The 18,784-nt window shown below is 52.4% G+C and overlaps 2 protein-coding genes across 3 annotated transcripts in view; both read right to left on the bottom strand.

The window, feature by feature from the left end:
* The window catches only part of LOC146757971 (uncharacterized), a 39,134-nt gene extending 30,550 nt beyond the window's left edge, over positions 1 to 8,584 (bottom strand). Inside the window, exons 1-3 of one of the 2 annotated variants that reach the window (XM_085518226.1) lie at positions 8,518 to 8,584; positions 3,321 to 3,406; positions 712 to 745 (exon numbers count right to left, since the gene is read on the bottom strand). In XM_085518226.1, coding sequence (XP_085374352.1) covers positions 712 to 745; positions 3,321 to 3,402 — 116 coding nt within the window. In that variant the 5' untranslated portion in view covers positions 3,403 to 3,406; positions 8,518 to 8,584. Of the gene's footprint in view, positions 1 to 711; positions 746 to 3,320; positions 3,407 to 5,345; positions 5,769 to 8,517 lie in introns of those variants that run through there. The other variant, XM_085518225.1, reaches the window with a different exon arrangement.
* Positions 8,585 to 10,094: 1,510 nt separating this feature from the next.
* The window catches only part of LOC146757970 (protein spinster homolog 1-like), a 44,627-nt gene continuing 35,937 nt past the window's right edge, over positions 10,095 to 18,784 (bottom strand). Inside the window, exons 9-10 of the mRNA XM_085518224.1 lie at positions 18,395 to 18,551; positions 10,095 to 13,304 (exon numbers count right to left, since the gene is read on the bottom strand). Of these exons, the coding sequence (XP_085374350.1) occupies positions 13,213 to 13,304; positions 18,395 to 18,551 (249 nt within the window). The 3' untranslated portion in view covers positions 10,095 to 13,212. The remainder of the gene's footprint in view (positions 13,305 to 18,394; positions 18,552 to 18,784) is intronic.

Raw genomic sequence — 18,784 nt, 5'->3', positions numbered from 1 at the left:
ACCCCATAGACCCCAATAGACCCCGATAGACCCCAATAGACCCCATTGAACTCAATGGACCCCATAGACCCCAATAAACCCAAATAGACCCCAATAAACCCCAATAGACCCTAATAGATCCCATAGATCCCATTGACCCCAATAAACCCCAATAGACCCCATTGAAATCAATGGACCCCATTTATCCCAATAGTCCCCATAGACCCCATAGACCCCATAGACCCCATAGACCCCAATAGACCCCAATAGACCCTAATAGACCCCAATAGACCCCAATAAACCCCAATAGACCCCATAGACCCCAAGAAACCCCAACAGACCCCATAAACCCCAATAAACCCCAATAGACCCGAATAGACCCCAATAAACCCCAATAGACCCCATTGAACTCAATGGACCCCATAGACCCCAATAGACCCCAATAGACCCCAATAGGCCCCAGTAGACCCCGATAGACCCCAATAGACCCCAATAAACCCCAATAGACCCCATTGAAATCAATGGACCCCATAGACCCCAATAGACCCCAATAGACCCCAATAAACCCCAATAGACCCCAATAGACCCCATAGATCCCATTGACCCCATAGACCCCATTGATCCCATTGACCCCATAGACCCCATAGACCCCATTGACCCCATAGACCCCACTGACCCCATAGATCCCATAGACCCCATAGACCCCATAGACCCCACTGATCCCCCACTTACTTGTCTCTGTTGGAGTCCAATGGAGCACCGGGACCTGGGGGGGACAGAAGTGACCCCAAATAGACCCCATAGAGCCCCATAGACCCCATAGAGCCCATAAGTGCCCCATAGAGACCCCATAGAGACCCCATAGAGCCCAATAGACCCCATAGAGACCCCAATAGACCCCATAGAGCCCCATAGACCCCACAGAGACCCATAGAGACCCCATAGAGCCCCATAGACCCCATAGACCCCATAGGCCCCATAGACCCCATAGAGCCCCTTAGAGACCCCATAGACCCCATAGAGCCCCATAGACCCCATAGAACCCCATAGACCCCATAGAGCCCCATAGACCCCATAGACCCCATAGAGACCACATAGACCCCATAGAGCCCAATAGACCCCATAGACCCCATAGACCCCATAGAGACCAATAGACCCCATAGAGACCCATAGAGCCCCATAGAGCCCCATAGACCCCATAGAGACCCCATAGACCCCATAGACCCCATAGAGCCCCATAGACCCCATAGAGACCCCAATAGACCCCATAGAGCCCCATAGACCCCATAGACCCCATAGAGACCATAGAGACCCCATAGACACCATAGAGCCCCATAGACCCCATAGTGCCCCCATAAGGACCCCATAGAGCACCCACTGACCCCATAGAGCCCCATAGACCCCATAGAGACCTCATAGAGGCCATAGAGACCCATAGAGACCCCATAGAGCCCCATAGAACCCATAGAGTGCCATAGAGACCCCATAGACCCCATAGACACCCCATAGCCCCCATAGAGCCCCATAGAGCCTATAGAGACCCCATAGACCCCAATGGACCAAATAGACCCCCATAGAGCCCCATAGAGCCCGGTAGAGACCCCAAAGAGACCCCATAGAGCCCCACAGAGACCCCATAGAGCCCCATAGAGACCCCTTAGAGACCCCATAAGTGCCCCATAGACCCCATAGAGCCCATTGAGCCCATAGAGCCCATAGAGACCCCATAGACCCCATAGACCCCATAACCCCACTGACCCCATAGACTCCATAGACCCCACTGACCACATAGAGCCCCATAGAGACCCCATAGAGCCCCATTGAGACCCCATAGAGCCCCATAGAGCCTATAGAGACCTCATGGAGACCCCATAGAGACCCCATAACCCCACTGACCCCATAGAGCCCCACAGAGACCCCATAGAGACCCCATAAGTGCCCCATAGACCCCACTGACCCCATTGAGACCCCATAGACCCCATAGAGCCCCCATAGAGCCCCATTGAGACCCCATAGAGCCCCATAGAGACCCCATAGAGCCCCATAGAGCCTATAGAGACCCCATAGAGACCCCATAGAGACCCCATAACCCCATAGACCCCATAGAGCCCCATAGAGACCCCATAGAGACCCCATAAGTGCCCCATAGACCCCACTGACCCCATTGAGACCCCATAGACCCCATAGACCCCATAGAGCCCCATAGAGCCCCATAGAGCCCCATAGAGACCCCATAGAGCCCATAGAGCCCCATATACCCCATAGAGCCCCATATACCCCATAGAGCCCCATAGAGACCCCATAGAGACCCCATAGAGCCCCACAGATTCCATAACCCCATAGAGCCCCATAGAGACCCCACTGACCCCATAGACCCCATAGAGCCCCATAGAGACCCCATAGAGACCCCATAGACCCCATAGAGCCCCATAGAGACCCCATAGACCCCAAAGAGACCCCATAGAGCCCCACAGAGACCCCATAGAGACCCCATAGAGCCCCATAGAGACACCACTGACCCCATAGAGACCCCATAGTGCCCCACAGATTCCACAACCCCATAGAGCCCCATAGAGACCCCACTGACCCCATAGACCCCATAGAGCCCCATAGAGACCCCATAGAGACCCCATAGACCCCATAGAGCCCATAGAGACCCCATAGAGACCCATAGAGACCCCATAGAGCCCCACAGAGACCCCATAACCCCACTGACCCCATAGAGAACCCATAACCCCATAGACCCCATAGAGACCCCATAGAGCCCCATAGAGCCCCATAGAGACCCCATAGAACCCCATATAGACCCCATAGACCCCATAGAGCCCCATAGAGACCCCATAGAGCCCCATAGAGCCCATAGAGCACCATAGAGACCCCATAGAGATCCCATAGAGCCCCATAGAGGCCATAGAGACCCCATAGACCCCATTGATCCCCATAGAGACCCCATAGAAACCCCATAGAGCCCCACAGAGATTCCATAACCCCATAGAGCCCCATAGACCCCATAGACCCCATAGACCCCATAGAGCCCCACAGAGACCCCATAGAGACCCCATAGACCCCATAGAGCCCATAGAGACCCATAGAGACCCCATAGAGCCCCATAGAGACCCCATAACCCCACTGACCCCATAGAGAACCCATAACCCCATAGACCCCATAGAGACCCCATAGAGCATCATAGAGCCCCATAGAGACCCATAGAGACCCCATAAGTGCCTCATAGAGCCCCATAGAGACCCCACTGACCCCATAGAGCCCCATAGAGACCCCATAGACCCCATAGACCCCATAGATACCCCACAGACCCCATAGACCCTATAGACCCCACTGACCCCGCTGTCGGTGACACCGTACACATAGGGCCGTGAGCAGCATTGCAGCCAATAGGACAACGGGGCCCCACAGCGCGTCCATGGGGCTGTGGGGCAAACGGGGCGGCCCCATAAGTGGGGTGGGATCCCATATGGGGCCCAATGACCCTATATGGGCCCCACTGACCCCATATGGGTCCTAATGACCCTATATGGGTCCCAATGACCCTATATGCGCCCCATTGACCCCATATGGGGCCCAATGTCCCTATATGGGCCCCATTGACCCCATATGGGGCCCAATATCCCTATATGGGCCCCATTGACCCCATATGGGTCCCAATGTCCCTATATGGGGCCCAATGTCCCTATATGGGGCCCAATGTCCCTATATGGACCCCATTGACCCCATATGGGGCCCAATGTCCCTATATGGGCCCCATTGACCCCATATGGGGCCCAATATCCCTATATGGGCCCCATTGACCCTATATGGAGCCCAATGTCCCTATATGGGCCCCACTGACCCCATATGGGTCCCAATGTCCCTATATGGGGCCCAATGTCCCTATATGGACCCCATTGACCCCATATGGGGCCCAATGTCCCTATATGGACCCCATATGGGGCCCAATATCCCTATATGGACCCCATTGACCCCATATGGGTCCCAATGTCCCTATATGGGCCCCATTGACCCCATATGGGGCCCAATATCCCTATATGGGCCCCATTGACCCCATATGGGGCCCAATATCCCTATATGGGCCCCATTGACCCCATATGGGGCCCAATGTCCCTATATGCGCCCCATTGACCCCATATGGGGCCCAATGTCCCTATATGGGCCCCACTGACCCCATATGGGGCCCAGTGTCCCTATATGGGCCCCACTGACCCCATATGGGTCCTAATGACCCTATATGGGTCCCAATGACCCTATATGCGCCCCATTGACCCCATATGGGGCCCAATGTCCCTATATGGGCCCCACTGACCCCATATGGGGCCCAATGTCCCTATATGGGCCCCATTGACCCCATATGGGTCCTAATGACCCTATATGGGTCCCAATGACCCTATATGCGCCCCATTGACCCCATATGGGGCCCAATGTCCCTATATGGGCCCCATTGACCCCATATGGGTCCTAATGACCCCATATGGGTCCCAATGTCCCTATATGGGTCCCAATGACCCCATATGGGTCCCAATGTCCCTATATGGGTCCCAATGACCCCATATGGGTCCCAATGTCCCTATATGGGTCCCAATGACCCCATATGGGTCCCAATGTCCCTATATGGGTCCCAATGACCCCATATGGGTCCCAATGTCTCTATATGGGTCCCAATGACCCCATATGGGTCCCAATGTCCCTATATGGGTCCCAATGACCCCATATGGGTCCCAATGTCCCTATATGTGTCCTAATGACCCCATATGGGTCCCAATGTCCCTATATAGACCCCATTGACCCCATATGGGGCCCAATGTCCCTATATGGGCCTCAGTGTCCCCATATGGGTCCCAATGACCCCAGATGGGTCCCAATGTCCCTATACAGATCCCATTGACCCCATATGGGTCCCATAGACCCCATAACCCCCCCATAGACCCCATATCCCCCCCCCATAGACCCCATATGGGTCCCAATGACCCTAAATGGATCCCAATGACCCCATAATGATCCCATAGACCCTATATCAGACCCCATAGACCCCGTAACCCCCCATAGACCCCATAATGATCCCACTGACCCCATAAGGATCCCATAGATCCCATATGGATCCCATAGACCCCATATGGGTCCCATAGACCCTATATCAGACCCCAATGACCCCATAGCCCCCCCATAGACCCCATATCCCCCCCCATAGACCCCATATGGGTCCCATTGACTCCATATGGGTCCCAGTGACCCCATATCAGACCCCATAGACCCCGTAAGCCCCCATAGACCCCATAATGATCCCATAGACCCTATATCAGACCCCAATGACCCCATAGACCCCATATAGACCCCATAGACCCCATACCCCGTACCTGTGTGTGCAGTCAGTGGCTCCCCGTCCCCTCCTGCCCTATGGGTCCCAATGTTTCTATACGAGTCTCAGTGTCCCCATATGGGACCCAATGTCACTATACGGATCCCATTGACCCCATAAGGGTCCCAATGACCCCATATGGGTCTCTATATCCCCATATGGGTCCCATTGACCCCATATGGGCCTCAATGACCCCAAATCCAACTCCAATGTCCCTATATGGGTCTCTATATCCCCATATGGGTCCCATTGACCCCATATGGGTCCCAATGACCCCATATGGGTCTCAATGTCCCTATATGGGTCCCAGTGACCCCAAATGTCCCTATATGGGTCCCAATGTCCCTATATGGGTCCCATTGACCCCAAATGTCCCTATATGGGTCCCAATGACCCCAAATGAGACCCCAATGACCCCCAATGTCCCTAGATGGGTCCCATAGACCCCATAACCCCCCATAGACCCCATATCCCCCCCCATAGACCCCATATCCCCCCCCCATAGACCCCATATGGGTCCCAATGACCCTAAATGGATCCCAATGACCCCATATGGATCCCATAGACCCCATAGACCCCCCGTAGACCCCATATCCCCCCCCATAGACCCCATATCCCCCCCCATAGACCCCATATCCCCCCCCCATAGACCCCATATGGGTCCCACTGACCCCATAAGGATCCCATAGACCCCATATGGGTCCCCCACACCCCATAACCCCCCCATAGACCCCCACTGACCCCATAACCCCCCATAGACCCCATATCCCCCCCCCATAGACCCCATATGGGTCCCACTGACCCTAAATGGATCCCAATGACCCCATATGGATCCCATAGACCCCATAAGCCCCCATAGACCCCCCATATCCCCCCCATAGACCCCATAGATCCCCCATAGACCCCATAACCCCCCCATAGATCCCATATCCCGTACCTGTGTGTGCTGGTAGCGGGACTCTGGTCCCCCCCCCCCCCCATGTGCAGGAATGTCCCTATATGGGTCCCAATGACCCCATATCAGACCCCATTGACCCCATATGGGTCCCAATGACCCCAAATGTCCCTATATGGGTCCCAATGACCCCATATCAGACCCCATTGACCCCATATGGGTCCCAATGACCCCAAATGTCCCTATATGGATCCCATTGACCCCATATCAAACCCCAATGACCCCATATGGGTCCCAATGACCCTAAATGGATCCCAATGACCCCATATGGGTCCCATAGACCCCACTGACCCCATAACCCCCCATAGACCCCATATAGACCCCATAGACCCCATATGGGTCCCATTGACCCCATATCAGACCCCATAGACCCCGTAACCCCCCATAGACCCCATAATGATCCCATAGACCCTATATCAGACCCCATAGACCCCATAGCCCCCCCATAGACCCCATATCCCCCCCCATAGACCCCATATGGGTCCCATTGACTCCATATGGGTCCCAGTGACCCCAAATCCGACTCCATTGACCCCATATGGATCCCATAGACCCCATAGACCCCCCATAGACCCCATATGGGTCCCATTGACCCCATATCAGACCCCATAGACCCCGTAACCCCCCATAGACCCCATAATGATCCCATAGACCCTATATCAGACCCCAATGACCCCATAGACCCCATATAGACCCCATAACCCCCCATAGACCCCATAATGATCCCATAGACCCCATGAGGATTCCATAGACCCCATATGGGTCCCATTGACCCCATATCAGACCCCATAGACCCCATAACCCCCCATAGACCCCATAATGATCCCACTGACCCCATAAGGATCCCATAGACCCCATATGGATCCCATTGACCCCATATCAGACCCCATAGACCCCATAACCCCCCATAGACCCCATAATGATCCCACTGACCCCATAAGGATTCCATAGACCCCATATGGGTCCCATTGACCCCATATCAGACCCCATAGACCCCGTAACCCCCCATAGACCCCATAATGATCCCATAGACCCCATAAGGATCCCATAGACCCCATATGGGTCCCATTGACCCCATATCAGACCCCATAGACCCCATAACCCCCCATAGACCCCATAATGATCCCACTGACCCCATAAGGATCCCATTGACCCCATATGGATCCCATTGACCCCATATGGGCTCCAGTGGCCCCGTATCAGACACCAATGTCCTCCTATGGGTCTCAAAGACCCTAAATCAGATCCTAATGACCCCAAATCAGACCCCAATGTCCCCCCAGTGACCCCATATCCGACTCCAATGTCCCTAAATGGATCCCATAGACCCCATATGGGTCCCCCACACCCCATAACCCCCCCATAGACCCCCACTGACCCCATAACCCCCCATAGACCCCATATGGGTCCCCCACACCTCATAACCCCCCCATAGACCCCCACTGACCCCATAACCCCCCATAGACCCCATATGGGTCCCACTGACCCCATAAGAATCCCATAGACCCCATATGGGTCCCAATGACCCTAAATGGATCCCAATGATTCCATATCCCCCCCATAGACCCCATATGGGTCCCACTGACCCCATAAGGATTCCACTGACCCCATATCAGACCCTGATGTCCCCATATGGGTCCCAATGACCCCAAATGTCCCTATATGGGTCCCAATGTCCCTATATGAGTCCCAGTGTCCCTATATGGGTCCCAATGGCCCCAAATCAGACCCCAATGACCCCAAATCCAACTCCATTGTCCCTATATGGGTCCCAATGACCCCAAATCAGACCCCAATGACCCCAAATGGGTCCCAATGACCCCAAATCCAACTCCATTGTCCCTATATGGGTCCCAATGTCCCCATATGGGTCCCATTGACCCTATACGGATCCCATTGACTACATATGGGTCCAACTGACCCCATATGGATCCCATTGACCCCATATCAAACCCCAATGACCCCATATGGGTCCCAATGACCCTAAATGGATCCCAATGACCCCATATGGGTCCCATAGACCCCACTGACCCCATAACCCCCCATAGACCCCATATCCCCCCCCATAAACCCCATATCCCCCCCCATAGACCCCATATGGGTCCCAATGACCCTAAATGGATCCCATAGACCCCATATGGGTCCCATAGACCCCACTGACCCCATATCCCCCCCATAGACCCCATATAGACCCCATAGACCCCATAGCCCGTACCTGTGTGTGCAGTCAGTGTCTCCCCGTCCCCTCCCCCCCCATAGGCAGGAAGCTGCGGGCAGCGCCGTGGGGCAGGAAATGACATGTGGGGCCCATCCTGTCACCGGGGTGATGGGTTACCATGGCAACAACTAGCTCTGTTACCATGGCAACAACTAGCCGGGTTACCATGGCAACAAGGAGCTGGGTTACCATGGCAACAATCAGCCGGGTTACCATGGCAACAGCCCTGTCAATCACCACCATTGTTACCATGGCAACCACAGCCCTGGCACCATCATTGTTACCATGGCAACAGCCCTGTCAATCACCATCATTGTTACCATGGCAACAGTCCTGTGTTACCATGGCAACCACCATCCCTGGCCCCATAGCAACATACTGGGCTCCATCACTGCGTTACCATGGCAACAAGGAGCTGGGTTACCATGGCAACAACTATCCGGGTTACCATGGCAACAATCAGCTGGGTTACCATGGCAACAAGGAGCTGGGTTACCATGGCAACAGCCCTGTCAATCACCACCACTGCTACCATGGCAACCACAGCCCTGTCAATCACCATCATTGTTACCATGGCAACAGCCCTCTGTTACCATGGCAACCACAGCCCTGTGTTACCATGGCAACAACCATCCCTGGCCCCATAGCAACTATACTGGGCTCCATCACTGCGTTACCATGGCAACAAGGAGCTGGGTTACCATGGCAACAACTATCTGTGTTACCATGGCAACCACAGCCCTGTCAATCACCATCATTGTTACCATGGCAACCACAGCCCTGTCAATCACCATCATTGTTACCATGGCAACGGTCCTGTGTTACCATGGCAACCACCATCCCTGGCCCCATAGCAACATACTGGGCTCCATCACTGCGTTACCATGGCAACAAGGAGCTGGGTTACCATGGCAACAGCCCTGTCAATCACCATCGTTACCATGACAAACACAGCCCTGTCAATCACCACCATTGTTACCATGGCAACCACATCCCTGTCAATCACCACCATTGTTACCATGGCAACCACAGCCCTGTCAATCACCACCATCGTTACCATGGCAACCACAGCCCTGTCAATCACCATCATTGTTACCATGGCAACAGCCCTGTCAATCACCACCATTGTTACCATGGCAACAGCCCTGTCAATCAACAGCATTGTTACCATGGCAACAGCCCTGTCAATCACCATCATTGTTACCATGGCAACAGCCCTGTCAATCACCACCATTGTTACCATGGCAACAGCCCTGTCAATCACCACCATTGTTACCATGGCAACCACAGCCCTGTCAATCACCACCATTGTAACCATGGCAACAGCCCTGTCAATCACCATCATTGTTACCATGGCAACAGCCCTGTCAATCACCATCATTGTTACCATGGCAACCACAGCCCTGTCAATCACCACCATCGTTACCATGGCAACGGCCCTGTCAATCACCATCATTGTTACCATGGCAACCACAGCCCTGTCAATCACCATCATTGTTACCATGGCAACCACAGCCCTGTTACCATGGCAACCACATCCCCCATTGTCCCCCATAGAGATCCCATTGCCATGATGGGCTTCAATGGACTTTAATGGGAACGGGGGGGGGGGAACACGCGTGTCGACAACGTCATACGTGTAACAACGTCATACGTGTCCCAATGTCATACATGTAACAATGTCATACGTGTCCCAATGTCACACGCGTGTACCCAATGTCACATACGTGTCCCGATGTCATACATGTCACTATGTCATACGTGTAACTATGTCATACATGTCACTAGGTCATACGTGTCCCAATGTCATACATGTATTTATGTCATACGTGTATCAATGTCATACGTATAACAATGTCATACGTGTATCAATGTCATACGTGTAACAATGTCATACGTATAATGATGTCATACGTGTAACAATGTCATACGTGTCACAATGTCATACGTGTATCAATGTCATACGCATAACAATGTCATACGTGTCCCCATGTCATACGTGTAACGATGTCATACGTGTCCCAATGTCATACATATAACAACGTCATACGTGTCCCAATATCATACATGACTCCAATATCACACGCGTGTACCCAATGTCACATACGTGTCCTGATGTCATACATGTCACTATGTCATACGTGTAACTATGCCATACATGTCAATAGGTCATACGTGTCCCAATGTCATACGTGTATCAATGTCATATGTGTAACAATGTCATACATATAACAAAGTCATACGTGTATCAATGTCATACGTGTCCCAATGTCATACGTGTCCCAATGTCATACATGTATCAATGTCATACGTGTAACAATGTCATATGTGTAATTATGTCATACGTATAACAATGTCATACGTGTTCTCATGTCATACATATAACAATGTCATACGTGTCCCCATGTCATACGTGTAACGATGTCATATGTGTCACAATGTCATACATATAACAATGTCATACGTGTATCAATGTCATACGTGTCCCAATGTCATACGTGTAACAATGTCATACATGACCCCAAAGTCACACGCGTGTCCCCAATATCACATACGTGTCCCGATGTCATTCATGACCCCAATGTCACAATGTCATACATGTCACAAGCGTGTCCACTGTGTCACACGCGTGTCCTTGTCATGTCACACGTGTCCTGGTGGTCACACTTGCGTGTCCGTTGTCACACGTGTGACCCCCATTCACACACATGTCCCTGTTGGTGTCACACGCGTGTCCTTCTCATGTTAGATGCATGTCCATAGCGTCATACGTGTCCTTGTCATGTCACACACGTCTATAGTGTCTTATGTGTGTCCTCATCATGTCACACGCGTGTCCTTATCATGTCACATGTGTGTCCTTGCCGTGTTACACACATGTCCATTGGTAACACACGCGTGTCCTTGTCATGCCACATGTCTGTCCTTGTCATGTCATACATGTGTCCTTGCTGTGTTACACATGTCCATTGTATCACACGCATGTCCATTGGTATCACACGTGTGTCCTTATCATGTCACACGCGTGTCCTTGCCGTGTCACACACATGTCCATTGTATCACACACATGTCCATTGTATGGCACGCGTGTTGTTGCCGTGTCACATGCGTGTCCTTGCTGTGTCACATGTGTGTCCATTGTCACACGCGTGTCCATTGTCACACGTGTGTCCTTGTCATGTCACACACGTGTCCTTCACATGTTAGTCAAATGTCCATAGTGTCATATGTGTGTCCTTATCATGTCACACGCGTGTCCTTGCCGTGCCACACACATGTCCATTGTATCACACACATGTCCATTGTATGACACGCGTGTTGTTGCCGTGTCACACGCGTGTCCTTGCCGTGTCACATGTGTGTCCATTGTCACACGCGTGTCCTTGTCATGTCACATGCGTGTCCTTCACATGTCAGTCAAATGTCCATAGTGTCATATGTGTGTCCTCATCATGTCACATGTGTGTCCTTATCATGTCACACGCGTGTCCTTGCCGTGCCACACACATGTCCATTGTGTCACACGCGTGTCCTTGCCGTGTCACACACATGTCCATTGTATGACACACATGTCCATTGTATGGCACGTGTGTTGTTGCCGTGTCACACGCGTGTCCTTGCCGTGTCACATGTGTGTCCATTGTCACACGTGTGTCCTTGTCATGTCACACGCGTGTCCTTCACATGTTAGTCAAATGTCCATGGTGTCATATGTGTCATTATCACGTCACAAGTGTGTCCTTGCCATGTCACACGCGTGTCCATTGTGTCATACGTGTCCTTGTCATGTCACACACGTGTCCTTCTCATGTTAGACGCATGTCCATAGTGTCACACGTGTGTCCTTCTCATGTAACACACATGTCCATTGTATCACACACGTCCATTGTGTCACACGCGTGTCCTTGTCACGTCACACGTGTGTCCTTCTCATGTTAGATGCATGTCCATTGACATCACACACGTGTCGTTGCTTTGTCACACGCGTGTCGTTGCCGTGTCACACACATGTCACTGCCGTGTCACACGCATGTCCTTGTCATGTCACACGTGTGTCCATTGTGTCATACGTGTCCTTGTCATGTCACACACATGTACATCATGTCACACACGTGTCCTTGCCATGTCACACATGTGTTGTTGCCGTGTCACATGCGTGTCGTTGCCGTGTCACACATGTCCATTGTATGACACGTGTGTCCTTGTCATGTCACACACACACCCATTGTATGACACACGTGTCGTTGCCGTGTCACACGCGTGTTGTTGCCGTGTCATACATGTGTCGTTGCCATGTCACATGCGTGTCCTTGTCATATCACACACATGTCCATTGTATTACACACGTCGATTGTATCACACGCGTGTCCTTGTCATGTCACACGTGTGTCGTTGCCGTGTCACAAGTGTGTCCTTGTCATGTCACACACATGTCCATTGTATTACACACACGTCCATTGTACAACACGCATGTCATTGCCGTGTCACACATGTCCATTGTATGACACGCGTGTTGTTGCCGTGTCCCACGCGTGTCGTTGCCGTGTTACACACATGTCCATTGTATTACACACATGTCCATTGTACAACACGCATGTCATTGCCGTGTCACACATGTCCATTGTATGACACGCGTGTCGTTGCCATGTCCCACGCGTGTTGTTGCCGTGTCCCACGCGTGTTGTTGCCGTGTTACACGCGTATGCTCCCCCCGTGTTCCATGTTGGTGTTTCCCGTGTCTCCCATTGGCGGCTCCACGTCCCCATCATCAGACACAGGATCCTCTGGGGGAACAAAGGGGGGAAATCAATGGGGCTGCCCCATAGCGGAGCCCTATAGCACTACCCTATAGGGCTGCCCCATAGCAGAGCCCCATAGCACTGCCCCATAGCAGTACCCTATAGGGCTACCCCATCGCAGAGCCCCATAGCACTGCCCCATAGCGCTGCCCCATAGCGACCCCACCCTATAGGGCTGCCCCATAGCACTGCCCCATAGCGCTGCCCCATAGCAGTACCCTATAGGGCTGCCCCATAGCGACCCCACCCCATAGCGACCCCACCCTATAGGGCTGCCCCATAGCGACCCCACCCTATAGCGCTGCCCCATAGCGACCCCACCCCATAGCGACCCCACCCCATAGCGACCCCACCCTATAAGGACACCCACCCCATAGTGCTGCCCCATAGCGACCCCACCCTATAGGGCTGCCCCATAGCAACCCCACACTATAGGGCTGCCCCATAGCGACCCCACCCCATAGCGACCCCACCCTATAGGGACCCACACCCCATAGTGACCCCACCCTATAAGGACACCCACCCTATAGGGCTGCCCCATAGCGACCCCACCCCATAGCGACCCCACCCCATAGCGACCCCACCCTATAAGGACACCCACCCCATAGTGCTGCCCCATAGCGACCCCACCCTATAGGGCTGCCCCATAGCAACCCCACACTATAGGGCTGCCCCATAGCGACCCCACCCCATAGCGACCCCACCCTATAGGGACCCACACCCCATAGTGACCCCACCCTATAAGGACACCCACCCCATAGTGCTGCCCCATAGCGACCCCTCCCTATAGGGCTGCCCCATAGCTCTGCCCCATAGTGACCCCACCCCATAGCGCTGCCCCATAGTGACCCCACACTATAGGGATCCCTGCCCCATAGCGTTGCCCCATAGTGACCCCACCCTATAGGGCTGCCCCATAGCGACCCTACCCCATAGCGCTGCCCCATAGTGACCCTACCCCATAGCACTGCCCCATAGTGACCCCACCCCATAGCGCTGTCCCATAGCGACCCCACCCCATAGCGCTGCCCCATAGCGACCCCACCCCATAGCGCTGCCCCATAGCGACCCCACCCTATAGCGCTGCCCCATAGTGACCCCACCCTATAGGGCTGCCCCATAGCAGAGCCCCATAGCACGGCCCCATAGCAGTACCCTATAGGGCTACCCCATCGCAGAGCTCCATAGCACTGCCCCATAGCGCTGCCCCATAGCAGTACCCTATAGGGCTGCCCCATAGCGACCCCACCCCATAGAGACCCCACCCTATAGGGACCCACACCCCATAGCGACCCCACCCTATAGGGACCCACACCCCATAGTGACCCCACCCTATAGGGACCCACCCCATAGCGCTGCCCCATAGCAATACCCCATAGCAATACCCCATAGCTGAGCCCCAAAGGACCATCCCATAACTGTACCCCATAGCAGTACCCCATACCCCATAGCGCTGCCCCATAGCAATACCCCATACCCTATAACAATACCCCATAGCAATACCCCATACCCTATAACAATACCCCATAACAATACCCCATACCCTATAACAATACCCCATACCCTATAACAATACCCCATACCCCATAGCAATACCCCATACCCCATAGCAATACCCCATACCCTATAACAATACCCCATACCCCATAGCAGTACCCCATACCCCATAGCAATACCCCATAGCAATACCCCATACCCCATAGCAATACCCCATAGCAATACCCCATACCCCATAGCAATACCCCATAGCAATACCCCATAGCAATACCCCATAGCAATACCCCATAGCAACACCCCATAGCAATACCCCATAGCAATACCCCATAGCAACACCCCATAGCAACACCCCATAGCAATACCCCATAGCAATACCCCATAGCAATACCCCATAGCAATACCCCATACCCCATAGCAATACCCCATAGCAATATCCCATAGCAATACCCCATAGCAATACCCCATAGCAATACCCCATAGCAATATCCCATAGCAATACCCCATAGCAATACCCCATAGCAATACCCCATAGCAACACCCCATAGCAATACCCCATAGCAATACCCCATACCCCATAGCAATACCCCATAGCATACCCCATAGCAATACCCCATAGCAATACCCCATACCCCATAGCAATACCCCATAGCAATACCCCATACCCCATAGCAATACCCCATACCCTATAACAATACCCCATACCCTATAACAATACCCCATACCCTATAACAATACCCCATACCCGACAGCAATACCCCATACCCCATAGCAATACCCCATAGCAATACCCCATAGCAACACCCCATAGCAATACCCCATACCCCATAGCAACACCCCATAGCAATACCCCATAGCAATACCCCATAGCAATACCCCATAGCAATACCCCATACCCCATAGCAATACCCCATAGCAATACCCCATAGCAATACCCCATAGCAATACCCCATAGCAACACCCCATAGCAATACCCCATAGCAATACCCCATAGCAACACCCCATAGCAACACCCCATAGCAATACCCCATAGCAATACCCCATAGCAATACCCCATAGCAATACCCCATACCCCATAGCAATACCCCATAGCAATACCCCATAGCAATACCCCATAGCAATACCCCATACCCCATAGCAATACCCCATAGCAATATCCCATAGCAATACCCCATAGCAATACCCCATAGCAATACCCCATAGCAATACCCCATACCCCATAGCAATACCCCATAGCAATATCCCATAGCAATACCCCATAGCAATACCCCATAGCAATACCCCATAGCAATATCCCATAGCAATACCCCATAGCAATACCCCATAGCAATACCCCATAGCAACACCCCATAGCAATACCCCATAGCAATACCCCATACCCCATAGCAATACCCCATAGCAACACCCCATAGCAATACCCCATAGCAATATCCTATAGCAATACCCCATAGCAATACCCCATAGCAATACCCCATAGCAATACCCCATAGCAATACCCCATAGCAACACCCCATAGCAATACCCCATAGCAATATCCTATAGCAATACCCCATAGCAATACCCCATAGCAATACCCCATAGCAATACCCCATAGCAATACCCCATAGCAATACCCCATAGCAATACCCCATAGCAATACCCATACCCCATAGCAATACCCCATAGCAATACCCCATACCCTATAACAATACCCCATAGCAATACCCCATACCCCATAGCAATACCCCATACCCTATAACTATACCCCATACCCCATAGCAATACCCCATACCCCATAGCAATACCCCATACCCCATAGCAATACCCCATAGCAATACCCCATAGCAATACCCCGTACCCCATAGCACTGCCCCATAGCAATACCCCATAGCAATACCCATACCCCATAGCAATACCCCATAGCAATACCCCATACCCTATAACAATACCCCATAGCAATACCCCATACCCCATAGCAATACCCCATACCCTATAACTATACCCCATACCCCATAGCAATACCCCATACCCCATAGCAATACCCCATACCCCATAGCAATACCCCATAGCAATACCCCATAGCAATACCCCGTACCCCATAGCACTGCCCCATAGCAATACCCCATAGCAATACCCCATAGCAATACCCCATACCCCATAGCAATACCCCATAGCAATACCCCATAGCAATACCCCATACCCCATAGCAATACCCCATACCCCATAGCACTGCCCCATAGCAATACCCCATAGCAACACCCCATAGCAATACCCCATACCCCATAGCAATACCCCGTACCCCATAGCACTGCCCCATAGCAATACCCCATAGCAATACCCCATAGCAATACCCCATACCCTATAACAATACCCCATACCCTATAACAATACCCCATACCCCATAGCAATACCCCATACCCTATAACAATACCCCATACCCCATAGCAATACCCCATAGCAATACCCCATACCCTATAACAATACCCCATACCCCATAGCAATACCCCATACCCTATAACAATACCCCATACCCCATAGCAATACCCCATACCCTATAACAATACCCCATACCCTATAACAATACCCCATACCCCATAGCAATACCCCATACCCTATAACAATACCCCATACCCTATAACAATACCCCATACCCTATAACAATACCCCATACCCCATAGCAATACCCCATACCCTATAACAATACCCCATACCCCATAGCAATACCCCATACCCTATAACAATACCCCATACCCCATAGCAATACCCCATACCCTATAACAATACCCCATACCCTATAACAATACCCCATACCCTATAACAATACCCCATACCCCATAGCAATACCCCATACCCTATAACAATACCCCATACCCTATAACAATACCCCATACCCCATAGCAATACCCCATAGCAATACCCCATAGCAATACCCATACCCCATAGCAATACCCCATAGCAATACCCCATACCCTATAACAATACCCCATAGCAATACCCCATACCCCATAGCAATACCCCATACCCTATAACTATACCCCATACCCCATAGCAATACCCCATACCCCATAGCAATACCCCATACCCCATAGCAATACCCCATAGCAATACCCCATACCCCATAACAGTACCCTATAGGGCTGCCCCATACCCCATAGCAGTACCCCATAGCTGTGCCCCATAGGACCATCCCATAACAATACCCTATAGGGCTGCCCCATAGCAACATGCTATAGGGCTGCCCCGTAGCAGAGCCCCATAGTGCTGCCCCATAGCGACCCCACCCTATAGGGATCCCTGCCCCATAGCATTGTCCCATAGTGACCTCACCCTATAAGGATCCCTGCCCCATAGCGACCCCACCCCATAGCGACCCCACCCTATAGCGCTGCCCCATAGCGACCCCACCCCATAGTGACCCCACCCCATAGTGACCCCACCCTATAGGGCTGCCCCATAGCAACCCCACACTATAGGGCTGCCCCATAGCGCTGCCCCATAGCGACCCCACCCCATAGTGACCCCTCCCTATAGGGCTGCCCCATAATGACCCCACCCCATAGCGACCCCATAGGGCTGCCCCATAGCTCTGCCCCATAACTCACCCATTCTCAGCCTGTCCCTATGGAGGCTGATGGCCGTCCCCAAGAAACAGGCCCCACCCAGAGCGGCCACAAATGGGGTGAGGAGCAGAGAACGTTGTAGGGCCAGAACCTCGGCCCCATAGGAGAACACAGAGCGGGACCGGAGGGTGTCACTGAGCTGTGGGGTGTATGGGGTATATGGGGTATATGGGGTTATATGGGGTTATATGGGGTTATATGGGGTGTATGGGGTTATATGGGGTTATATGGGGTTATATGGGGTTATATGGGGTTATATGGGGTTATATGGGGTTATATGGGGTTATATGGGGTTATATGGGGTGTATGGGGTTATATGGGGTTATATGGGGTTATATGGGGTTATATGGGGTTATATGGGGTTATATGGGG

This window comes from Coturnix japonica, chromosome 17, assembly GCF_054131305.1.
Source record: "Coturnix japonica strain WE chromosome 17, WE-NBRP24, whole genome shotgun sequence".
In the NCBI taxonomy this organism is placed as follows: Eukaryota; Metazoa; Chordata; class Aves; order Galliformes; family Phasianidae; genus Coturnix; species Coturnix japonica.
This window is presented reverse-complemented; position numbering and strand designations above follow the sequence as displayed.